At 47.6% G+C, this 26,119-nt stretch overlaps 1 protein-coding gene across 2 annotated transcripts; it reads left to right on the top strand.

Annotated features, from left to right (window-relative positions):
- Window positions 1-6,790: 6,790 nt before the first annotated feature.
- Window positions 6,791-26,081, top strand: LOC142245373 (RNA exonuclease 5-like). 2 transcript variants are annotated; one of them, XM_075318025.1, is made up of 3 exons: window positions 6,791-6,877; window positions 7,004-7,223; window positions 25,999-26,081. In XM_075318025.1, exons 1-3 carry the CDS (start codon window positions 6,866-6,868, stop codon window positions 26,013-26,015), a joined length of 249 nt encoding a protein of 82 aa, XP_075174140.1. In that variant the 5' UTR covers window positions 6,791-6,865; the 3' UTR covers window positions 26,016-26,081. The 2 variants fall into 2 exon arrangements, with proteins under 2 accessions (XP_075174140.1, XP_075174139.1); XM_075318024.1 differs by lacking the exon at window positions 25,999-26,081 and adding an exon at window positions 20,183-20,356.
- The last annotated feature ends 38 nt before the right edge of the window (window positions 26,082-26,119 follow it).

Raw genomic sequence — 26,119 nt, 5'->3', positions numbered from 1 at the left:
CTGCGGCTGTAAAGGCCTGGAAAAGCATTAAGAAGGAGGAAACCCAGCGTTTGGTGATGTCCATGGGTTCCAGACTTAAGGCAGTGATTGCCTCCAAAGGATTCGCAACAAAATATTGAAAATAAAAATATTTTGTTTGGGTTTGGTTTATTTGTCCAATTACTTTTGACCTCCTAAAATGTGGAGTGTTTGTAAAGAAATGTGTACAATTCCTACAATTTCTATCAGATATTTTTGTTCAAACCTTCAAATTAAACGTTACAATCTGTTGTAGAGGTTTCATTTCAAATCCAATGTGGTGGCATGCAGAGCCCAACTCGCGAAAATTGTGTCACTGTCGAAATATTTCTGGACCTAACTGTATAATGTGTGTGTGTGTGTATATAATGTGTGTGTGTATATATATAATATGTGTGTGTGTGTGTGTGTGTGTGTGTGTATGTATGTGTATATGTATATATGTATGTGTGTGTAGAACTTGTCTGCAGAAAAGCAAGCCATCGTATGACTGTTAGAAAAAAAAAATATGGTTCTTGGTAAAAGGGCAGGAAAAAAACTATCAAAAACAAACGCTTGGTCCTTAAGGGGTTAATAACTTTGCGTTCTATACATTCTTGGGAAAGAATTTTGTAAATTCATAAAGTAAAAATGTCCACATAGGAGAATGCAGGTTCCTACATACTGACGTGTCTTCTCCTCTCCAGCCTTATGTCTGCATCAAGTACAGCGTCCCAGAAGCAGCACATCTCGCCGTAGAGCTTCTCAATGGTTCATGTATTGACGGGAGTCCTGGAAAGGTAGGCAGCCATAGACGGAACCTCCGATCTGCCCCCTCCCCGGCTGGGACCTCACGTCTTCACACTGTTGGAGCCCGGCTTTATATGACGGGGAGCCCCTGACTGGCCAGCCTGGTTGTGGCTTGTTATGCCCTCTTTTCCCTGGTGCATCGTAAAGGATTAATCCTCCATTGCTTGTTCCCTTCCCGGATCCGGATGTGAGGCAGTCCTCCTTCCCCCCTCCCCCTTTGGGGGTATATATTTCTGTGACCGAAGTGCTTCCGGCCTCTTTGATCTGCGATCGAGAGCTGCACCCCCTATTGTGCTGCGCTGTTCTTTATCTGTGCTTTACAGGATGGCGTCGCCCTTGGAAGCTGCTATCAGGGAGAGGGTAAGCAGGGAGGGAGCTGAATGGCTTGCAGCACTCCTGCCAGAGCCTGCTCCTGTCCCGGTGCCTCTGTTATTAGATATAGCAGGCCGGAGGTCTGGGCGTAAGCCACGCCCCCCGAAGCATTTGAGCTCGCCTACCTTTCGGGCCCGAGGATCACGTTGCCCTGCCACTCGGCAACATGGGAGGATACCTTCCAGCATTCAGCAACCAGGGAAGGACCTGCACCTTGTTGAGGAGGTTACACCTCCCGCTTTTGGCCCACCCCCTAGCCAAGCTGGGCAATGGGTGGGCGGGACAAGTTTGAATAACACTTCTGCTAAGTGTTTGGCCACTTCACAGGGGGGGGGGGGGAGTTACAGCTTCCAGCGTCCTCAGCCTCGTACAGCAGAATCACAACATCAGCGTCTGCCCTGCTCTGCCCACTAGTGATGGGCAGTCCGGCTCTTTTTGGTGATCCGGTTCCTATGGCTCCGTTCACCAAAAAGAGCCGGATCTTTCAGCTCGTTCTCGGCTCCTTATTAAATATATGTGTTCACCCCAGGTGAACACATATTTAAGATTAAAGAACCGCCGCCAAAGCCCCGCCCACCCGCGGCCAAGCCCCGCCCACATACAAACGGCCAGTTAGACTGCTGAGTGGGCGGAGTTTAGTCGCGGGTGGGCGGGGTTTGACGGCGAAAAGAGCCGTTTAGATATTTTTAGTGGCTCACACTAGTGATCCGGCTCCTGTCGTTCACAGCAGGGAGCCGGATCTTTGTGTCGGATCGTTCGCGACCGACACATCACTACTGCCCACGGCCATATTTACAGCCTGCATTAATGGGGGGTACTCACAGTGCCAGCTCCTCATCTGTGGATGAAGCTGGGCATTGTGTGAGCCACAGGCAGCCTCAGCTGCTGGTGGTTCAGTCTGGGGACAATCAGATGGTTGCTCCTGGGGCCTCTGGGAGTCAGCAATCATTAAGGTCCCCAGTTTGCTCCCCTTCCTCCTTCTACAGACTTTCCCCTAGTGCATACAGCTGTCCTGCAGCCCCTTCCCAATGTACAGCTGCTGATGGCTGGCAGTCAAACATCCCCCCCCCCTCTGATTACATCGCCACAGCCCCCCTTTCCCAGTCACTGATAATGCACCAGGTGCCTGCTGGAGGATTTAACCCCTCTCAAGCTGCTGACACTCTCCTGGCTTCTGCCATTGCCCCTTTGCAGCCGGGTGTTTCTGCGGAATCTAGTGCTATTTCCACAGCTGCAGGTAACTCTTTGTTACTGGGTTTATCAAACCAGCAAGGGATGATGCCTACCGTTTCCACTGTTTCTGTTCCACCTGTTACAGCCTCCAACGGGGCCTCGCCAGGCCTGGGTCGTTTGAGACGAGGCAGGAGAAGACATCACAGGTAGTCTTCCTCCTCGTATGACTCGGATAGAGGATCTTATAGCCGTCGTAGCCGGCATAGGTACCGAAGGAGACGGCGTTCCATTTCCCGTCGGAGTCGTCGGTCACGATACTCGAGATACCGTTCGTCTTCATCCTCGGGATCCCGTGGTCGGGCATCAAGACGGCATTCACCTTGTCGTTCTCGGGATGAACAGCCAGGTCAGGCCGCGCAAGGAGGCCCTACGTCATCGGTGATCCTAGAGCCTGAGGCACCAGTTGGTGAGTTTGATTATTCGGGTGCTTGGGGCGGGGTGGGGGACAAGTTTGTTACAGTGGACACGTTGAGAAGCATTTTAAGTGGGGATAAGGTGGTTTTGAACCCTAAACTGTTGCCTCAAAGCATGTCCCCTTCGCCCCTCCCGCCTGTTCGCGCAGATATTCATAGGGACGTTTTCTATTGTGGTGTTGCCCCTTTGGGTTCCCACCTGGATCAGGAGACCATAAATAAGATCTGGACCAATGATTATATAGATATTTGGTCCTTATTATCGCCAGAACAAAGCTCGGTTGACCGTGAAAAGCGGCCCGTGGACAGGCTGTATGAGCGCCGTCCTAAGATTGCGAAGTCCATAAATAATTGTCTTCAAGCGGTTTTTGTCTTAGGCTGTGTCATGGGTAGAAAGCATCCTGAGCGGTGCTCGGAACTTTTTCTATACATGGACACAATTTATAATTCGTTTAAGACGCATGGCGGTTCCGCTTGGTGGAGATATGATGAGGATTTCCGGCGTCGCCTTGCTCTTAATCCGCAACTTGGTAGGGGTGTTAAAGCCACAGATTCATGGCTGCGCCTTATGATGTCCCAAAGGACATTCCGGGGCCCCGGGCCAGCAGCCTGGCTCGGGGCCAGTTTCGGCCCGCAGGCCTGGCACCTGCTGGCTGTTTAATGACGGCCATTGCAGGTACTTCGGATTATGTAAATACAAGCATGAATGCTCGGCATGTGGTAGGCCCACATGCACTCATTAAGTGCTCCCGCCCTACTCAAAAAGCCACCTCCAGTAGGTCAACCCCACAACAAGAAATTAAGGACCCCGGTGAACGTCTCCGCGATGGAGCCGTGGCTAAGCAGGTACCACAATAAAGTGGCAGCTGCGGGTTGGTTTCACGTTCGGATTTTTCATACCTTTTCGGTATTCTGTGACCCCGTCGTTTTCCTCTAACCTGAAATCGGCCAGAGAGCTTCCATGTGTTGTTTAAAAAAATAGCGAAAGGAGTTGTCCCTTGGTCGCATGGAAGGGCCTTTTGCCTCACTCCCTTTCTCCAACCTTAGGGTATCCCCTTTGGGTGTAGTCCCTAAGAAGGAGCCTGGAGAATACAGGTTGATCCACCACTTATCTCATCCCCGAGGCTCATCCGTAAATGACGGAATTAGTGAGGAAGCGTCTTCGGTGGTTTATGCCTCTTTTGATCATGCAGTTTTGATGGTTCAGCAAGCCGGGCGTGGTGCGCTAATTGCTAAATCAGACATCAAGTCCGCTTTCCGCCTTTTGCCTGTACATCCGGATTTCCCTCACCTTTTGGGTTGTGTCGTCGATGGGGCTTATTATTATAATACTTGTCTGCCCATGGGGTGTGCAATTTCATGCAGGCATTTTGAGCTTTTCAGCAGTTTCCTGGAATGGGTCATTAAAGATGATTCAGGCTCTAAGTTGGTCACTCACTACTTGGATGACTTCTTGTTTGTCGTTCCAGCAGGTTCGGACAGGTGCAGCAATGTTCTGATGAGGTTTAAGGAGTTAATGGGCGTTTTTGGTGTCCCATTATCTTAGGAAAAAACTGTGGGTCCTCTTTCGTGCCTTTCATTTTTAGGCATTGAAATTGATACCATGGACATGGTTTTCCGTTTACCTGTTGAAAAAATTGATAAGCTTCTAGGTTTGATAGATGGTTTCCTTTCCCTTAAGAAAGTTACGTTGGCACAGATGCAGTCCCTCCTGGGGTCTTTGGCTTTTGCGTGCCGCATTATGCCGATGGGCAGGATTTTTTCCAGGCGACTGGCCATGGCCATGCGAGGTGTTCAGCTTTCACACCATAGGATTCGAATAGGCCTCCCGTTAAGGGCGGACTTACAAGTGTGGAGGAGTTTTTTGTTGCAATATAATAGTCGCACTTGCTTCCAAGGCGAGGAGCGTTCGTGTCAGGACCTCCCTCTGTTTGCTGACGCGGCCGAGTCTGTTGGTTTTGGAGTTATTTTTCGGGACCAGTGGTGTGCTGAGCGTTGGCCATCCAGATGGATTGAATGTGAATGGACAAAAAAAACTCACGCTGCTCGAGCTCTTTACATTGGTGGTGGCGGTTGTTATTTGGGGTGAGGAATTGGCCAATTCTCGAGTTTGTTTCTGGTCCGACAATGAAAGTGTTGCCCACGCTGTGAATCATTTGTTGTCTTCTTCACTTCCGGTTGTGAAGCTGATTTGTTTCTTGGTGTTGAGATGCTTGTCCCTTAATATTTGGGTTCGTGCTTGGCACGTGCCGGGTATAAAGAATAATATGGCTGATGCGCTTTCACGTTTTGATTTCCAGAAATTCCGGGAGCTTGCTCCATTGGTCAGTCAGCAAGGAGCAACGTGCCCGGACTACCTCTGGGAGGTGCCGGAGGCCCCCTGATGCCGCTGGTTCGTGCCTCCATAGCTTCATCAACATGGACGGCGTACGGTAAGGCTTGGCAAGAGTGGTGTGTTTGTGCAGGTAATCTGCCAGTTGCTTCATCTAGCTCAGCCAGGATTGAGGCCTTGGAGCGTTACTTGCAGCAGCTCCATGCCGCTGGTTCGTCAGCGGCTTTGGCTAAGAATAGGCTGTCAGGTTTGGCCTTTCATTTTAAACTGCGCGGATGGGAGGATGGTACAAAATGTTTTATTTTGTGCCAGGCTTTAAAGGGTTGGGAAAGATTAAGGGAGCAGAAGTTGCTTAGGCGTCCAATTTCTTTTTCGCTTTTGCAGCGTCTTATAGTAAATACTAATTCGATTTGTAGTTCACCTTTTGAAGCTATTTTATTTGCTGCTGCATTCGGGATTGCATTTTTCGGGGCCCTGCGGGTTAGTGAGCTGGCGGCCCCTTTGGCGCGGGTTCCTGGGGGACTGCAAGATAACGATGTCGCTTTTTGCAAAGGCGGTATACGCATTCGTATTCGGCGTTCGAAGACGGACCCGACGGGTAGTGGGTTGTGGTTCCCCCTGTTTTCTATTACTGGTCCTATTTGCCCTATCAAATTAGTTTCTGATTATTTGGCTGTTCGCCCTGAAAGTCCTTCGTTTTTTGCGCATGCTGACGGGTCGCCGTTGACTAGATTCCAGTTTTTGGCGGTTTTGCGACGGATTTTGATTTTCTTGGGTCTCCCTCCGGGTGAGTTTGGTACCCATTCGTTTAGAATTGGCGCAGCTACAGAAGCCGCACGCGCAGGTTTAATGAATGAGGACATTAGGAGGGTTGGCAGATTGCGCTCGGGGTGTTTCTTTCGTTATATCAGGCCTGAACTGCTTACGCTTTGATAACCGTTATTTGCATCTGACTTTTAGTATTTTCTCGTTTCAGGTTGTTCCAGGCCAAGTGTTTGGGTCCTGGGACACTCTTATGTTTATTGGGCTGGGCAGAGGGCCGAGATACGTCCTGGTGGTAAATCACTCGGTTTTGTTAATGCGAAAGTGAATTGGAGAGGCATCCTGGGGCTTACGTGGTCACAAGTGCTTCCGGAAGTTGTGAATATATCAAGAACCGCTGTCGGACCAGTCGTTTTGGTTTTGCATGCGGGGGGCAACGATTTGTGCTCAATACAGATGACGGAGCTTCTTACGCTTATGCTAGCGGATATTGATAAGTTCCCCGCGTTTTTCTCACAAGTAGTTATTGTATGGTCGGAGACAGTACCCAGGGTGGTGTTGCGCGGAGCGCGGGATTGGGCAGGTATGGAAAGAACCCGCAGGACCATAAACCATCGTATTTCACGGTTTGTGCATTTTAAAGGGCAGGGTTATTGTGAGGTACCGCCAATTAGAGGGGACTAATGCCAGGCTGATGCGTCCAGATGGGGTCCACCTGAATGAAATTGGGTTGGACATCTTTCTGTCTGGGCTGCAGGACGGAATTGAGGAGGCGTTGTTTGTGCTGGGTGGGGGGGGTCGTAGCTCCGCCGTGTCGGCTCTACTCCGTGGCGGAAGATCGGCTATGGGTAACATGTGTCGGGAGTCCAGCGGCATAACCCCAACACTTCCGGTGGTCAATTTCAGGAGCTGCGACCTTACCCTTCCAAAATGGTGGTCTTAAAAGATGAGAGTGGTTGTAAGTTTTTGTTTACTCTCCAATAAAGTTATTTAAATTTCTAATGTGGTCTTTTCTTTGCGTCGGGGAAAAAGGGGCCTTTTTTAATGTGTGGGCAGTCTGACTTGTGTTCTTCTTATTGATTAGGTTCAGAGGATGATCTCGGGGAGGACCCTCGACTATGAAGACGTTTTTAAGGAGATGGGAGAAGATCCAGAAGCTGAAAACACAATTTATGTCTCTGGTTTTCCGAAACCGTTGATGGAGGAATTTCTTCAAAATCGGTTTAATCGTTTTAAGGAAATTAAATCTATATTTGTGCCAACAAATGAAAATGGCCGACAGCGAGCGAAATACTGTTACCTAAGTAAGAAATGCTATATATCATTTATACAGAATTGGCTCCGCTCTCTGGACGCCTGATGACTAGGACCCTCGCTGACCGTGATGACTAGGACCCTCGTTGACCGTGATGACTAGGACCCTCGCTGACCGTGATGACTAGGACCCTCGCTGACCGTGATGACTAGGACCCTCGCTGACCGTGATGACTAGGACCCTCGCTGACCGGGATTACTAGGACCCTCGCTGACCGGGATTACTAGGACCCTCGCTGACCGTGATGACTAGGACCCTCGCTGGCAATAATTACTAGGACCCTCGCTGACCGGGATTACTAGGACCCTCGCTGACCGGGATTACTAGGACCCTCGCTGACCGGGATTACTAGGACCCTCGCTGACCGGGATTACTAGGACCCTCGCTGGCAATAATTACTAGGACCCTCGCTGACCGTGATTACTAGGACCCTCGCTGACAATGATTACTAGGACCCATGCTGACCATGATTACTAGGACCCTTGCTGACCATGATTACTAGTGTGGAGGTCACCTGAGCTGTAGTATGTTTGTTTAAACGTAATAAGAATATCTGTGTATATAACTAAATCAAAATGTAGATGTAGATGCAAAATTGTCTGTTTGTCTATGTAGCCATCGCATGGACCCATAATATAATTCTAAGCTGTATATTGAAAAAGTTAGCCAAAGTATAAATGAACAAAGGAGATATTCATTAAGTTAATTGGTAGCCTTATCAGTAAAATTCACAGGAGAAGGAATGTAGTATTTGTGGGATGATGCGGGTGATCCCATACTCCCATGTACTATTTCTACAGAAACTCATCGTAGCTTACTGCCTTCAAAGTGTATTATTTGGGATGATGTATGATCTCATGCATTCTCCCAATGCTGCCCATATGCACTCCCCCCTAATTATTCTTTATCAGTATGTGTGAGCAAATGGAAAAGTTTTTGTAAATATCTTTCAGGGGAAAATGATGTGTTTAATGCTGGAACAATAGAATACATGAGTCAGTTGGTGATGCTGGCTGAAAAGAGAGCATGTCTGTGTTCTTTGTCTTATATACATGGATATAAATATATCGGCACTGGTATACAGCATTAATGGGGCACCGTCTCTGGATCCTAAACGAAGACTCCATTAGCAGTCTTCACCCAAAATTCCTTCCTTGACAGTTTGGCGCACCCAACGTGGAGCTCCTTCAAGGACGCAATACCGACCTGCAAATACCGATCGTTTGAATGTCACGGACTGAGACCTCCCTCCGCTCCAACCAGGCTGATCACCTCCGACCCCACGGGTAAGTGTTACATACTGTGTATTCACTACCGTTGTGGTTGGTTTTGGAGAGGAGGGAGTGACGGGCTGTGTGTCCATATCGGTGTTAAAAGGTACCTGATTGTGACTCAGGGGTGTTGCCCGCTGGAGCTCAGAGCCCGATCCCAGCCCTGAAGTGTGGATCGAATGTCACAAGGGATCCAGAGGACGGTTGTTAGGGCAGGAAAAACGGTGGTGGCTGGATATAGCTAGTTAGACTGACCCGGTCTGTAATTAAAGACGCGGGGGGGTTCCCGAGACCGAAGATAGTGAGTTAGGACGTTTAAATATTGGTACAGCTGACCAAGTCCGGAGGCCGGGACTTGTTTGTATGTGCATATGCATTCTTGTACGACCTCCTCCGTGACACGGAAGATTTTCACGTGACCGAAGATAGTGAGTTAGGACAATAAAAAATATTGGTGCAGCTGATCAAGTCCGGAGGGAAAACATTTTGTACCCCTCCTCCGTGACGCGGGATACCCTTATTACTATATAGCTGAGGAGTTGCCAGCTAGTATAGAGGTGTAGCCTTAGGTGCCGGCCGGACTCTAACGTTCACCGCATAGTTATATTAGTGTAATCCAGACACCACCAAGATAGCAAAAATGTTTAGAATGGAGAAGACAAGGTTAAGAAAGCTGAGGATTCACAGTGGATTTAGTAAGCATTCCTTAGGGAGGGGCACGTGCTGGAGAGTTCAGCTGTGTAACGTGCACCGGAGATTTCCAGAGTAGTATTTGTTGATTGATGCTGAATTGTTTAAGAGAGTATTGCAGATATTGCTATCAGAAAGATATATTGAGGTCAAAGAAGAGGATGAGCGAGGATATGTTATGTTTTTCTATATGTTACCCGAGTCTGAGGACAGATCTGAGGGTCCTCCGACAGGTTGTTTTGTTGCTGCCCCACAACCTCATCCCCATTTTATTCCCCGTCCCGGAGATATTCACAGATGCTGCAGTCACTAGACAGCATCCCTTAACCCTTTCCACCCCCATACCCCTTTTCCCTCCCATACCTGCAATGCCGTCTCTCCCCTTACCGGCCAGTCTGCCGTCACACTCCCCAATTACCAATCCCCTCCCCTTGGATCCCCCTTTTTCCCTTAGGACACATAGTGAGCCTTACCCCGAACCTGACGAGGAACAGCCCTCATTTCAATATATGTCCCTTTCAACCCCACCCAGTCAGCGGCATTAATCCCCTGCCTGCCAGATCCCAGCATTAACCCTATGCGATTTTATAGGAAGATGCTACAGGTCCATCAGTTATACTCAGCTGCCCGGAAGGACCTTATTAATCTCACCAAAGTAAAAGCAGGAGACAGTTTTTGGCCCTTAATGGAGCCCCATCTCACAATGCCCCCAGGCACTGATGACACCATTTTCCAAAGTGGACAACAGTATTGTGCCGCTTTAAAAAGATGGGCTCAAGATCAATTGGTATATACAAATGTGCCGGTGCAGCCCCCGCCACAGCCCATGCCCCAACAAAGTCCAAACCCCGTATACGTAGCTCCCAATCAACAAAGCCAGCAACAGAATTGTTGGCGTTGTGGTCAGCCCGGTCGCTATCAAAGAAAGTGTCACGCCCCCAAATCTCAGTGTTTGGCCAGGTACCCTCAAAACCGTAACCAAAACTTGCAACACATAAATTTACAATAAAGGTGTTCCCTGTAGATTCAGTAATGATCTACCTGAAGCCAGGTGTGCCTTTTCCCAGAGTTTCATAGTATCCCTTTAAATCAGTCCCAGGAGATTTCCCAAGATACTGCCCACAGTCCGGCTGCACCCAGGAGTCTGCCCCAACCTTCCTTAATGACACAGGGGGGAGCCCCGGACTGCTTGCTTTTGTTGCAGTGATTTCCAGTCCCAAGCTATCAATTTTAATGATGCTCTCGCACTCCTGCAGGGATGTGTGGGAGGGTATACAGTACGCTGCTAGTTATTATAAGTTGTAAAAAAAAAAAAAAAGTAGTTTCAGCAGATTTACAAAGCGGTTTCGGTCTTATGTACTAACAAGTGCTTTTTCGGGCTGGTGGAGTGGATTTTGTTTAATCCTTAGAGTTCAAAATTTCATAGGAGATTATCAATAGTATTCTGCTGCTATTTAAATTATTAAATTAATTTTGCAGGGAAAAGCATATTTTTTAAAATATACAAATTAGGTTGTTTTTTTGGTTTTTATGGTTATGTTTTTGTTTTGTATCATTTTTGCATACAAAATGCCAATATTGATTACTTTCCTTTTCTTTTGTAGATACAGAATATCTATGAACCTTGTTGTAAGGTTTCAAAATTTTCCAGTGGAGTATAAGTTATATTTATTGGTTGGTTAATCATATTGTTTATTGTTATAGATCTATATATTTTGCCAAAGTAGTATATAAAAAGGGAGGAAGAAGATATCTATTGCATTTTTCCAGCAGCAGACATATTGGATAGGCTTTAAAGCAGGCTTTAAAGCTGGCCTTTCTTTTGCAACAGTTATGTCATGTTTATTGAATTATTATGAATGTAGGAATATATGTCTGTTATAGGAATGATCTAATCTATATTTCTTTTAGTCTTTGTTTTTATAGATGAAACCAGATGGTGGTCGATTCTGCACTGGATATGCTACAATTTGCACAACATGAGGTAGTCTAAATTTAGGCCACTCCCTCCCCTCCTATCGGTACGAAAGGAAGTGACGTAAGTGCCTCTCTAGATGGGTGGAGCAGAGGTAGGTAAGATAGTCAAAATGTATGTAGGATGTAGATCTTTCCTGTTGTCAAATAAGCTAGGTACGCCGAAAAGAAAGTCTAGATCTGAGCTGATGGAATCGGATGGAGATCCCTGCACAGGTGCAGCTGACCAAGAAGCAGTGAACGGGCCTAGAGTTGAGGAGTCCTTTACCATGCATAGAGACCATGCCTCGGTGACATTTGTCACGTCAGTGACTTCTGTCACTCCTTGTGTTCTTAAATCCCTACAGGATCAAGTGAACCAATAAGGAGTGGAGTGCAAGATGCAGGGAGCCGGCTGACTGAGGAAGGTCTGTGGATGAAGGGCGGTAAGCTTTCTCTGCCATGAGATCTCTTCTTAATGATGGCCCAAGTAACATGGACTAACATCTGTGAAAGTTGGATATCAGTGTGCGCTTTGGTGACGCCAGGGTTCAGTACCCAGGTAGGCAAACTCACCCGGTCTTGTGAAGCACGTTTTTTTAAAACAATGAGGAAAAACTGTAAAGAGTCCGTAGAAACACCCTGTACCTGCTCTACCCATTCTTAGAGACTGCAAACTGATTATAGATGTATATCATGAGCACGTTGTATGCAAGTCTATGCGTGTTGTGTAGATTTCTTTCCAGGTCTGGTCAGAGGCATTCCAGTGCAGAAAACGACGTCATTGCTGAAAATCCACATAATGCAAGTGGTATGTAAAAAAACCAAACTGATAAGTTGTAAATCAATGCGTGTTGTATTTCTCTTTAGTGTGTGTTGTGTTTCTCTTTAGTGATAAACAGGTTCCAATGTAAAATGTTTTTCTTTGGTCTAGCGCAAACCATGTATAATTTTCATATGATTGACTAATTAGAGAAATAAACAAGTCTATTTTCTAATTCCAGATCCTAAATCAGAGTTAGTAGTATATGGTTTTCGGTCAGGAGACTGATTAATCCTAAAAGGACACAGAAATTTCGATAAAGCTCAACGGCAGGACAACATAGATTCACGCCCCGCATTGCAGAAGGGTCGATCCACCGAAGCTGCACTGAGCGTCCTGCTTATATTTATCCTTTACAAAAAACCTGTACAGTCCCAAACCATCATTGCCGAAACAGTTAGAAGAGAGGACTTAGAGAACCTTGAGACATGGGAAAGTCCAACTACAAAGGGTGAGGACTCGCCTAGGGGTCCTTGGTCTCAAACCGGTGAAGAAATCCCATTCCCCTCTCCACCCATGCCTCAACGTTCAGTCAGGCAGGATTTCCCAACAGATCTTTCTTCCTCTTTTCCTAAGGGAACACAGTACCCTTAGTATTTGGAAATGGCAGAAGTAAGTCAAGGGGGACTGTTGAGGGTACGAATTGAGTAACCTAAAATACTTAATTCAGCCATTTCATAGACCCAAAAATGTGGTTTGGTTAATGTAATCTAACAATTTACAAATGCTTTTGTCTCCTACTAACTCATATGAATATATTCAGTGATTTTCCTTAATATAAAATGCTAGCTATGGATTCTCTCATCTCGGGAAAAGTTTTGGAGGAGCCTATCCCATCAGGCTGATGTCTCTCCGGCCTAGTCTGCTGAGCACTGGTAATGACACGCGAGTTGACGTCACATCTCAGAAACCAATGGACCCGACACAACACGAAGCAGAATGCGGCCGCTATTCTACCCATTATCCCAGAAGGTTTTTCCAAGTCTGCGCCACAAACTGCTCACATGAAGCCTCATCATGTTTTGTTGTTTTTTTTATCAAGAGCAGATTACCCAGGTTCACAAAGTGGCCCTAAGTGGGCTAGCACTGACTAAGCATCCTCCTTTTTGTTTCATATCCGGAAAGAAGAACCATGGACAATTTCCAATTTCCAAATGTCCTTTTGTGTTTTTTTAATTATGTGCTAATTTTTAAATAAGGTTTAGATTCAATTTTTCTTAATCAGGATAATGTGCCCTAATGAGAGTAATAACGCCAATTCTAATAGCCCCTATAAATCATAGAGTTATGTTTAATAAATAAAAATAAGTACTTAAGGGGGGAGCTAAAGCCTGTAGTGTTAAATTAAACAACAATCCCATAGAAAGCCCACATATATAGATATGGATATTATTAAAGTCCCAAGGGCAGTAGGTCACAAATAAGTCCCAAATAATAAAATATATCTAAATGGGGAAAAATTTTAAATTTAAGGTTGATAATATTCACAGATATTTTATTAAGGGGGGACTGTGGAGGTCACCTGAGCTGTAGTATGTTTGTTTAAACGTAATAAGAATATCTGTGTATATAACTAAATCAAAATGTAGATGTAGATGCAAAATTGTCTGTTTGTCTATGTAGCCTGTTATGATCCGGAACCATGGAAGACCACCACAAATCATTGGCAAAAAAGGTGACAAGAGCATTGGCAACTAATCTGGCCGCCATCCCCTTACTAACCAACACAACTAGAAGTAGCCGAGGGGTGAACTAACATCCTGTGCACCGCGAACCCAGCCGGAGAACTAGCTATCCTAAAGGTAGGAAAGATGAATAACTCTCTGCCTCAGAAAATAGACAAGAATAGCAAGCCCCCCACATTCAAAGACTGCGGTGATCTAGGAAAAACACAATACACAGGTAGATGACAGGATTAGCAAAAGGTGAGGCCCCCGCTGACTAAAATAGGAAAGTACAGGAAAGGAACTGATGGTAGCCAGAGAAAAACCCTACAAAATACCAACTTCCTGATAGTACAAAAAGGCCCTCAGATCGCTCGATCTGAACTCCGTCATATACCAGGTGCCCTTGTCATACCAATGAACAGAAAACACGAATTATAACAAATTCAACAAGCCATAAACACATGGACCCAAAGGAGCTAATACTCCACACAGAACTGCAGGGAGTTCCTCAACAATCCCCTGAGGGGGAAAATCCCTGGAAGGAAATAAACTGAAACCAACCACAACAAATGACAAACCCAGATAAACAAAAGAACTAGACAATAAATAAAGAGCAAGCACTTATCTGGGGAAGATGTGATGTAGAGCAGGATTAAGCAGGCTGAAAATACAAAGTACAACTGACATCCGGCAACAGCCTGCAATCAGACCAGGACTTAAATAAGTAGAGAATTAGGAAAGGAAACACCCACCTGGTCTCTGTCCAAACCCTTCCTGGCCACCAGAGGGAGCCTCCCAGCAGCCAAGACATAACCAACATTCACAACAGTACCCCCCCCTTGAGGAGGGGTCACCGAACCCTCACCCACGCCACCGGGTCGCTCGGGATGAGCATGATGGAAGGCGCGAACCAACCTGTCCGCATGAATGTCAGAAGCCACAACCCAAGAGTTATCCTCCTGCCCATAACCCTTCCATTTCACAAGGTACTGAAGCTGACGCCTACTGCGACGGGAATCCAGAATTTTTTTGACCTCATACTCCAGTTCCCCTTGTACCAAAACAGGGTCAGGAGGCGCTGCTGCAGGAACTGCCGGCTCCACATGTTTCTTCAACAAGGACTTATGGAAGACATTGTGAATCTTAAATGACGCAGGAAGAGTCAAACGGAAAAATACAGGATTAATAATCTCCGAAATCTTATAAGGTCCAATAAATCTGGGCTTAAATTTAGGAGACGGAACTCTCATAGGAATATTTTTAGAGGACAACCACACCATGTCCCCTACTTTAAACCGGGAACCAACAGTCCGACGCCGGTTGGCAAACGTTTGGGCAGTTTCTTGGGACTGAAACAATTTATCCACTACCTGCCCCCAAATCTGCTGCATTCTGTCGACCACCGAATCCACCCCCGGACAGTCAGACGCCTCAAGCTGCCCTGAGAGGAACCTAGGGTGATACCCAAAATTGCAGAAAAAGGGGGACACCAACGTGGTAGTGCTAGCTCTATTGTTAAGGGCAAATTCAGCCAAAGGCAAAAACGAAACCCAGTTATCCTGATCCGCAGAAACAAAACACCGTAAATAGGTCTCCAGGGTCTGGTTAGCCCTTTCAGTCTGACCGTTTGTCTGGGGATGAAACGCCGAGGAGAAAGACAGCTGAACACCCAATTTGGAGCAAAAAATCCTCCAAAACCTGGATACAAACTGCACCCCTCTGTCAGAAACAATGTTTTCGGGAATACCATGCAAACGGACAACATGTTGCAAAAACAAAGGCACCAACTCTGATGAAGACGGCAACTTAGATAGGGGAACCAAGTGGACCATCTTGGAGAATCTGTCACAGATCACCCAAATCACAGTCATTTTCTGAGAGACGGGAAGCTCTGAAATAAAATCCATAGAGATGTGCGTCCAAGGTTTCTTAGGTACAGGCAAAGGCAATAATAGCCCACTAGAACGTGAACAACAGGGCTTGAACCTAGAACAAACTCCACACGACTGCACAAAACGACGGACATCTCGGGACAGGGAAGGCCACCAAAAAGAGCGTCTCACAAGATCCCGAGTACCAAAAATGCCAGGATGACCCGACAAAACAGAGCAATGAACCTCAGAAACAACTCGGTCTCTCCATTGGTCTGGGACAAACAGTTTCCCTGTAGGACATCTCTCAGGTTTATCCCCCTGTAATTCCGCCAGTGCCAACCGCAGATCAGGCGAAATAGCCGAGAAAACTACACCATCATTCAGGATAGTAGACGGTTCGACAACCTCCAAAGAGTCAGCGCAGAAACTCCTGGAAAGGGCATCGGCCTTAACATTCTTGGTGCCCGGCAAAAAAGAGACCACAAAATTAAACCGGGTAAAAAACAAAGCCCACCTGGCCTGCCGAGGATTCAACCTCTTGGCCGATTCCAGATAGATGAGATTCTTGTGGTCCGTAAGCACCACCACTTGATGCCTAGCCCCCTCCAACCAATGCCTCCACTCTTCAAATGCCCACTTCATAGCCAATAATTCCCGGTTCCCCACATCATAATTCCATTCAGAAGGAGCAAACTTCCGAGAGAAAAAGGCACAGGGCTTAAGTTTACCCGAAGTAGCGTCTCGTTGAGACAGAACAGCACCTGCTCCGATCTCTGAGGCATCAATCTCAACTTGAAATGGGCGAGACACATCAGGTTGCTGCAGAACTGGGGCAGAAGTGAATCGCCTTTTAAGCTCCTGGAAGGCCACAATAGCCTCAGGGTTCCAATGCTCAGCATCAGCTCCCTTCTTTGTCAAATCTGTCAAAGGTTTGACAATGGCAGAAAAATTGGCTATAAATTTCCGGTAAAAATTAGCAAACCCCAAAAACCGCTGCAGGGATTTTAGAGAAGTCGGTTGCACCCAGTCGTAAATAGCCTGAACCTTAACTGGGTCCATTTCAATAGCGGAGGGAGACAGGATGAAGCCCAAAAAAGAAATCCTTTGCACCCCAAAGAGGCACTTTGACCCCTTAAGGTACAGTGCATTATCCTTAAGTATCTGAAAAAACTCCCGTACTTGCCCCACATGAGAGTCCCAATCATCAGAAAAAATCAAGATGTCATCCAAATACACAATCAAAAATTTACCAATAAGGTCCCGAAAAATATCATTCATGAAGGCCTGGAAGACGGAGGGTGCATTAGTGAGCCCAAAAGGCATCACTAGGTACTCAAAATGCCCCTCAGGAGTATTAAAAGCCGTCTTCCATTCATCACCCTCCTTAATACGGATGAGATTATACGCACCCTTGAGATCCAGTTTCGTAAACCATTTGGCACTCTGCACTCTAGAAAACAGATCAGACATCAGAGGCAAAGGGTACTGATATTTGACTGTAATTTTATTAAGAAGACGGTAATCAATACAAGGCCTCAACGAACCATCTTTCTTAGCAACAAAGAAGAAGCCAGCACCCAAAGGAGAAGATGAGGGCCGAATGTACCCCTTCTCCAATGATTCTCTGATGTATGACCGCATGGCATCATGTTCGGGCACAGACAAGTTGAAAATCCGCCCCTTGGGAAATTTACAACCGGGCACCAACTCAATGGCACAGTCACAGTCCCAGTGTGGGGGCAGAGAATCAGATTCCTGGTCATTAAATACATCACGGAAATCAGACAAGAAAGCTGGAACATCAACTGCCTGAGCAGACGTGGACGACACGGAAAGGTCCTGATGCAAACCTTGACAACCCCAACTAACTACCGATAAGGATCTCCAGTCAAGAACCGGATTATGGGTCTGCAACCACGGAAATCTCAGTACCAAGGTATCCTGTAGATTATGCAATACTAAAAATGTACAAGTCTCCTGATGCGCTGGTGCAACTCTCATAGGCACCTGGGTCCAAAATTGGGGTTTATGTTCTGCCAAAGGGGTAGCATCAATGCCCCTTAAAGGAATAGGAGTTTGCTAAGGAACCATGGGAAAACCACAATCCCTAGCAAACCCAAAATCCATCAAATTGAGGGCTGCCCCTGAGTCCACAAAGGCAAATGCAGAAAAGGAAGACAATGAGCAAATCAATGTGACAGACAAAAGAAACTTTGGTTGCAAAGAACCCACAGTAACGGAAGTAGCCAATCTCCTTTCACGTTTAGGGCAGACAGAGATGTTATGAGAAGCGTCTCCACAATAGAAGCACAGTCTATTCTTCCGTCTGAACCCCTGCCGACTAGCATTAGAAAGGACCCTATCACACGCCATAGGCTCCAAAGGCTGTTCCACAGGCACAAAACCAACAGGTATCTTCCTGCGCTCACGTAACCGCCTATCAATCTGAATGGCCAAGGTCATAGAGGCATCAAGACCAGAAGGGACGGGAAATCCTACCATTACATCCTTCACAGCAGCCGCAATACCCTTGCGAAAAAGAGCCGCAAGCGCATCATCATTCCATTTGGTAAGGACCGCCCACTTACGAAATTTCTGACAAAACGTTTCCGCAGAATCCAAACCCTGAGTTAGACAACAAGACCTTTTCTGCTTGGTCCACAATATTGGGTTCGTCATATAATAATCCCAAGGCCTGAAAAAAGGAGTCCACATCATTGAGAATCGGATCATCAGACGCTAAAGAGAAGGCCCAGTCCTGAGGGTCACCAAGCAGCAAGGAGATGACAATCTTAACCTGCTGTACGGGATTCCCTGAGGACTTAGGGCGCAGGTCAAAAAATAATTTACAATTATTTTTGAAGCTCAAAAATCTCGATCTATCTCCCGAAAAAAATTCAGGAACAGGAATCTTAGGCTCTGCAAGGGGAGTCTGAGCAAGATAAGACTCTATACGACGAACCTTAGCATCAAGATGAGCAACACGCTCACCCAATTCATCCATGCTAGAAAAAAAAGAAATCTTCCACAGAACCCAAAGAAGAAGAGGAAAAACACCAAAAGAAAAAAAAAAAAAAAATTCTCAGCAGCTTCTTTTTTTTTTTCCCCTTCTTAAGAGTACCCTTTAAATTTGTAGGCCGGATGTACTGTTATGATCCGGAACCATGGAAGACCACCACAAATCATTGGCAAAAAAGGTGACAAGAGCATTGGCAACTAATCTGGCCGCCATCCCCTTACTAACCATCACAACTAGAAGTAGCCGAGGGGTGAACTAACATCCTGTGCACCGCAAACCCAGCCGGAGAACTAACTATCCTAAAGGTAGGAAAGATGAATAACTATCTGCCTCAGAAAATAGACAAGAATAGCAAGCCCCCCACATTCAAAGACTGCGGTGATCTAGGAAAAACACAATACACAGGTAGATGACAGGATTAGCAAAAGGTGAGGCCCCCGCTGACTAAAATAGGAAAGTACAGGAAAGGAACTGATGGTAGCCAGAGAAAAACCCTACAAAATACCAACTTCCTGATAGTACAAAAAGGCCCTCAGATCGCTCGATCTGAACTCCGTCCTATACCAGGTGCCCTTGTCATACCAATGAACAGAAAACACGAATTATAACAAATTCAACAAGCCATAAACACATGGACCCAAAAGGAGCTAATACTCCACACAGAACTGCAGGGAGTTCCTCAACAATCCCCTGAGGGGCAAAATCCCTGGAAGGAAATAAACTGAAACCAACCACAACAAATGACAAACCCAGATAAACAAAAGAACTAGACAATAAATAAAGAGCAAGCACTTATCTGGGGAAGATGTGATGTAGAGCAGGATTAAGCAGGCTGAAAATACAAAGTACAACTGACATCCGGCAACAGCCTGCAATCAGACCAGGACTTAAATAAGCAGAGAATTAGGAAAGGAAACACCCACTGCACAACACACCTGGTCTCTGTCCAAACCCTTCCTGGCCACCAGAGGGCGCCTCCCAGCAGCCAAAACATAACTAACATTCACAACAGTAGCCATCGCATGGACCCATAATATAATTCTAAGCTGTATATTGAAAAAGTTAGCCAAAGTATAATGAACAAAGGAGATATTCATTAAGTTAATTGGTAGCCTTATCAGTAAAATTCACAGGAGAAGGAATGTAGTATTTGTGGGATGAGGCGGGTGATCCCATACTCCCATGTACTATTTCTACAGAAACTCATCGTAGCTTACTGCCTTCAAAGTGTATTATTTGGGATAATGTATGATCTCATGCATTCTCCCAATGCTGCCCATATGCACTCCCCCCTAATTATTCTTTATCAGTATGTGTGAGCAAATGGAAAAGTTTTTGTAAATATCTTTCAGGGGAAATGATGTGTTTAATGCTGGAACAACAGAATACATGAGTCAGTTGGTGATGCTGGCTGAAAAGAGAGCATGTCTGTGTTCTTTGTCTTATATACATGGATATAAATATATCGGCACTGGTATACAGCATTAATGGGGCACCGTCTCTGGATCCTAAACGAAGACTCCATTAGCAGTCTTCACCCAAAATTCCTTCCTTGACACTAGGACTTCTACAGTAATTATGTGACCACTAATGCACATGACCGGTCGGATTTTCCGCATAATTCGGGCTGTTCGTCTTGTGCTCGTTGCAGGATTTCATAGCCCTGAAGCCGCTGCTGAAGCCGTACGACATATACAGACACACGGAGGACTGAGGACTATGAAGGCCATTACCTCCTGTCACCTCCATCGCTGGCTGCAAGCTGCCGTCTCCTGTGTTCCTCCACTCCAACCCAATACCCAAAAGCTTTAAACCCTTTGCGCATTCTGTCATACATGTACATCACAGCTAGGGTGCGTTTATCTAGAGCGGGCTCAGGAGCTGTGCCTGCCCCATACAGGGCAAATGCTGGCTGTAATACATAGCTAGTCTGCCTGTAACAACTGCTCTGTAATTATTTGTTAACTATTAAGAAAGAGGGAGGCAGTACTACCTGTATTCACATTATTTAACAGGAAGGCAGTACTATCTGTATTAACAATTTTTGTAAAGAGATGGGTAAAATATATCTTTGTACCGTATTAGCCAGTAGAGATAAAAAAAAATGTTTAAAAGAACTCTCAGCTCTTTTAAACAATTTTTTTGTAAAGAGATGAGAAGGCAGCACTATCTATGCATGTATCTTGTAGAGTGACAGATGGCGGCTGGACTATCTGTGCCTACATCATTTATAGGAAAGGATAAGTATCTACTTTCATCATTTACATGATGAGACAAGAAGGCTGTTCTAGCTTAACTTAAAGTATGTACAGAATGAGACAGGGAGGCAGTATTATATGTGCTAACAATTTACGTGAAGAGATGGGAAGGTAGCACTATCTGTACCTATATCATGTACAGTAACAAACAGAGTCAGTACTATCTGTGCTAAAAATGTTTGTAAAGAGATGGGAAGGCAGCACTATCTGTGCCTATATTGTGTACAGTGACAGATGGTGGCAAAACTATCTGTGCCTACATAATTTATAGGAAAAGACAAGCATCTGTTTACATAATTTCCAGGTAGAAACAAGAAGACTGTTCTATCTTAACTGAGTACAGAGAGAGACAGGGAGGCAGTACTATCTGTATACATATTATTGGCAGAGTGAAAGTACTAGCTGTGCTTTATATAAATTTCATGAAGAGACAGGAAGGTAGTACAATCTTTGCTTACATCATTTACATAAAGAAACAGGGAGTAAGTAGTGTCTGTGCCTAAGCCATTTATAGGATATACGACGCCCCTTTGCACCTTGCTCTCTCGTTGCTATACGATGACTACTTCCTTCTATATTAAATGTTTGAATGAGTGTAAAAAATCTGTGGGAAAGAAAAGATGTAAAGATCTTTGTACAACACATTTTGTGACTTATTTAGGAATATAAAGTACTGTGCAAGGGTTTGTGTCAGGTGTGGAAAAATTGTTGCAAATTAAGAAGACAGAATGTAGGGACAGAGACCCTGAGTCCAGTGAAGAGTCACTTCTTAAGCTGTGTGCTGCTGTTTCAATACAGTCAGTGATGTATCAGCAGGAGATTATCACTGCAGGTCTAGGTGTCTCGTGCCTCCTAGTCAACTTATGTGTAAACCTGCCCCCACTGATTAGCAGCTTTCTGCCTATGCACAGTGTACACAGCTGCTAATCAGTGGTGTGGGCGGGGCTATACAGAGCTCAGCATTCTAAGCTCTGCTAGATCTGCAGCAGAGAAAACTGTGATTGTATAACAATTGCTGCACCCAGTAACGTAAATAGTACATCCCTGCAATCAGGATCTCTGTCTCTACATCATGTGTGATGCCCTGGACCCCAGGGGTCACAGGTAATAACACCTACAACACCCCCACCCCCTGTGAGGACACACACCCGTCACCCGAAAGGGAGACCTGATTCCTCCCTCAGGGCCAGTAGGGCACACCAGGTGGGCGTAGTCAGGTGGAAAGGCATGCCCACCGAGGAGACTACTGTCCTGAGGCAGGAAATACAAGGAGTTGAGTTGTAGAGTGGACAGTGAAAGGAGGTGTAGAGGAGCAGAGCTGTCAAGGACCCGGGTAGGAGCCTGGGATCCCTTGAAACGTCAGGCAGGCAGACAGTGGTGGCCGTCTGCAGGAGTACCGGTACAGCAACCGGCGGAACCGTAGGGACCGGGCCAGGGTTGGAGCCCGCCGGCCCTGAACTGGGGAGTTAACCGCATGTAGACCGCGGCTATAAAAGCAGGGACGCCAGGACCTTGCGGCGATCTTTGGTTCCTGGAAGAGGCCGCTGCTAAGATGCTGAGACCGACCGACAACACCGTAGTCCCCGCGCCTGGCACCGCTTCGTGGGTGGAAGTTCGGACCGTCCAGCTAAGCAGCCATCTGCAGGTCCGTGTGCAGCTCCTCCTGGAGGAGTGGGAGGCCGACATGGCGGACGTGGTGGCGGCTATACGGAGACGTGAGGTGGAGGAAGATCTGGAGGAGCGGGTAAGAGACCCACGCCCCTGTATTCCCGAGGGATCGGCCACGGCGGCTGAGGGGCCCGGCCTGCACCCGCTCACCCTGCTGCCTCCCCCGCCACCCGTGTTAGTTGATACCGCCCCGCCACTAGGCGCGCTACCCGACCCATCGGTAGCGGTAACCTGCCCGTCCGCCCAAGCGGACCGACCTGCCGCAGAGGCCCGTCACCGACCCGAACCGCTCCCTGGGAAGCTGCCGAAAACCGAGTCCGTCAGCGGATGTATACCGGAGGCACCCGTAGCAACCGTGCCTGGTCCCGTACCGGCTCCGGCAGCCCGTCCCGTACAGGAGGAGGTCCAGCGGGAGAGGAACCCTTTACCCATCCCCCACGCCTCGGCTGAGGCTGCGCCGGGTTGCAGCTGTAAAGCAGCACCCCAGGCCATGACACCGCAAGACCTTCCACAGAGGGCACCAGTAGTGAGCAGCGTGAAGGAGGGGCCCGACCCGTGCACAGGGGCCCGCAACAGCCCCATACTGGGATAGGGAACCGACACCGCTGGGCCAGGAGATTGCAGAGAGAGAGAAGAGGAAAGCGGAGTTGGTAGCCCACACTATTAGAGAGAAAGAGAGCCTCCGCAGAGCCACCTTCCGAGTACGGGGCCCGAGGTATGAAGGACAAGTGAGGAGGTTCGATGTCCGTAGAGGATATGGCTTCATTTTTGAACCGGGCCTGGAGGCCGAAGTTTTTGTGGCCCGTAGAGACGTGAATGACCACCTGCCGGAGGATCATCCGGGCCACAACCTGCTTCCTGGTGACCTCATCACCTATACCCGGCACTGCGGGGAGAGGGGCTGGTTTGCCCTTGACGCTAGGCTGAAGGGAAGCAAGGGGCCCCAAGCACCAGCACAGCCCCCTCCCCCGGTCGGTGAAGTGGACCTGAAGTGAGTCAGCGGTCCCTCCGTTACACCGTTGTCCCCGTTGGGACCACCAGTACCGTTGTGAGTAAATGAAAAGTAATCAACCGATGCTTACCAGATTTACACCGTAATTGAACCGGCCGTTGCCGGCAACTAGTCCCCGTAGGGACCTTTTGCAACCGTTTGCGTAAGAAACTACTTACGGAAGAGCCCGAGAACTTGCAGGGCAACCACAAACTTGTGGCATGTAAATATCTGTTGGCTTAACACCGTGACCGCCTCCGGAGAGGCTGATTTGGGAGGAAGGGCCTGGAGGAAAGGGATGGCCCAGGCCCGCCACTACCGTAACCGGTGGCGATCCTCCGGGGGTCAGGGGTTCCCCATGGACGTGGGTTCCCCTGAAAGAGACCGTACCCGCTCGGGCAATTTGGTTCTGGACTGGGGCAAGGGGTGCTGCCCACTTCTTAGGGGCAGCAGCAGGGCCAGGTTGTTTGGGCGGGGGGAGAGCGTAAGCCGTTACCGTTAATAAAAATGAACCGTTAGTAACGTTTAAGAATGTACCTCCCGTAAGGGAAGATTGAAAGAATGCTTATGTTTTATATGTTTTACCGTTTTTTACAGTTTTGAAAAGGAAAATAAAACCGGTGATGGACGGGCAGCCCGCGGACGGTCTGCGTTTAACCAAGGGGGAATGTGGCGCCCTGGACAAGCCAGGACGTCACAGGTACTGCAACAACACACCCCACACCCCAGTTAGGCACATCAGTCACACATACAAACCCTTGTTGCCTCCCTCCAGGGGCTGATGTCCACACCAGGTGGGGTGGAGCCAGGCGGTTGGCCCCACCCACCGAGGAGTTCACAGCCCTGGAGGCGGGAATAGAAGTCAAATTTGTTTAAGGAGTGAAAGTGGAGGAGCAGTGAAGTAGTAGTGGAGGAACAGAGAGTCTGACCGTGTCCGGGTACGTGGCCCGGGCACCGGAGAGCAAGGTTGGCAGACGGTGGTGACCGTCTGCAGGAGAGGCCGATTGACGCACAACCGTAAGGACCGGGGTCGGACGGTGGCCCGCCGGTACCGGACCGGGGAGCGAAGAGAAGCCAGCACCATTCGGCAGGGCCTACGGACCCCGACCAGACTTGGAGTCGCCGTTAAACCGGTCAAATCCGTCAGCGACGGGAACCTCCGGGGTTTCCCAGCAGTAAAGACCCGACTGAAGGCAACTGCCCAAACCGTGAAGGGGAACACAGTCACCGCCAAGGCTACCATTCCCAGGGCCAGAGCATTCGGGCAAAAAGGGGCTCCTCTAGCCAATACACCACTGGGGAGCGGGCTACCGGTGGGAAGCCATCGGGGCCGAAAACACAACACCGGTGCAGGGAGAGATAGTCACCGCCAACCTACTGGGAGTGACCACCGCAGCCGTCTGTAGGACCCGTCCATCCAGCCGTCTGTTTTACCAGAGACTCCGTGTACGTTACTGGCTGAGTGAGTACCACCGTGCCGTCGGGCACTGCGCTGTCCCCGCGACCCTGCACCTTGCCAAGCCCTGCCACCCACCTCCCAGTCACCCTCACCGGGCCCCGGGACCATCCAAACCCCCCCTCCACCTACGGAGGGGAGAGAACCAACTCAGCTGCTCCCTGTCAGCGCTCCCGGGATCCCCGTCCAGAGCAGCGGTGGTGCCCTTATCATCACAAACCGTGGGTGGCGTCACGGACCACATCCCCAAACCCAAACCACCCCTTTCACTCACGAGCGAGGAACGCCGCTCGAGGCCCCGGATCCAGCCTACCGCTCGAGCCACCGAGCAGCCGCAGCAGCGCCAGACCGGAACGCTCGCATGGAGCGCAGCGGCGAGCGTGTGCCTCCCCGCCCGCGACATATGTGTATGTGTGTGTAGAACTTGTGTGCAGAAAAGCAAGCCATCGTATGACTGTTCAAAAAAAAAAAAATATGGTTCTTGGTAAAAGGGCAGGAAAAAAAATATCAAAAACAAACGCTTGGTCCTTAAGGGGTTAAAGGGAATCTGTCACCAGGTTTTGGCCATTTAATCTGAGAGCAGCATAGAGTAGGGGCAGAGACCCTGATTACAGCAATGTGTCACTTACTGGGCTACTTAGTGTAGTTGTTTTAACAATAACTGAATAATCAGCAGGCAGTTAGCATTACAGGACTACTTGGCGTGCTGCAGATAGTCCAGCATATTCATTCGCCCTGTATAACTGCTGGATCTGCAGCAGAGAAAACATTGATTTTATCAAAATGACAGCAAACAGCTCAGTAAGTGACACATCGCTGGACTCAGGGTCTCTGTCTCTACATTATGCTGCTCTCAGATGAAGGAGCAAAAACCTGGTGACAGATTCGCTTTAATATCATTGAGCACCCGTCAGCATTAGACCATAGGTTTCCCATCTTACATACAAGTGCACCTGTATGGCCGCTATGAGGTGGCATCAGAAAATAACATGTCTGACCATATGGACAAATCTGACACATTGCTCCTCATGTTCCCAGACTTGTATATTCATGCAGCTAATGATACAATAATGCATTTTTTTTGTATTGTTCAGTTTTTCCATCTCTGTAGGAAGAAATGAGTGAAATTAAATCGATGAGGCAGCGTAAAAGACCACACAGGAATGGAGAAGAGGACGAACCCGGCTCTAAGAGAAGAAAGGACGAGAATAACGG

The sequence above is a fragment of the Anomaloglossus baeobatrachus genome, chromosome 7 (assembly GCF_048569485.1).
Source record: "Anomaloglossus baeobatrachus isolate aAnoBae1 chromosome 7, aAnoBae1.hap1, whole genome shotgun sequence".
Lineage (NCBI taxonomy): Eukaryota > Metazoa > Chordata > Amphibia > Anura > Aromobatidae > Anomaloglossus > Anomaloglossus baeobatrachus.
This window is presented reverse-complemented; position numbering and strand designations above follow the sequence as displayed.

What these genes read in the sequence shown, in the direction of transcription:
- LOC142245373 (XM_075318024.1), top strand. An exon ending in AGCGAAATACTGTTACCTAA is followed by an intron (nt 7,224 to 20,182) that starts GTAAGAAATGCT and finishes TGCTCGTTGCAG; the next exon opens with GATTTCATAGCCCTGAAGCC.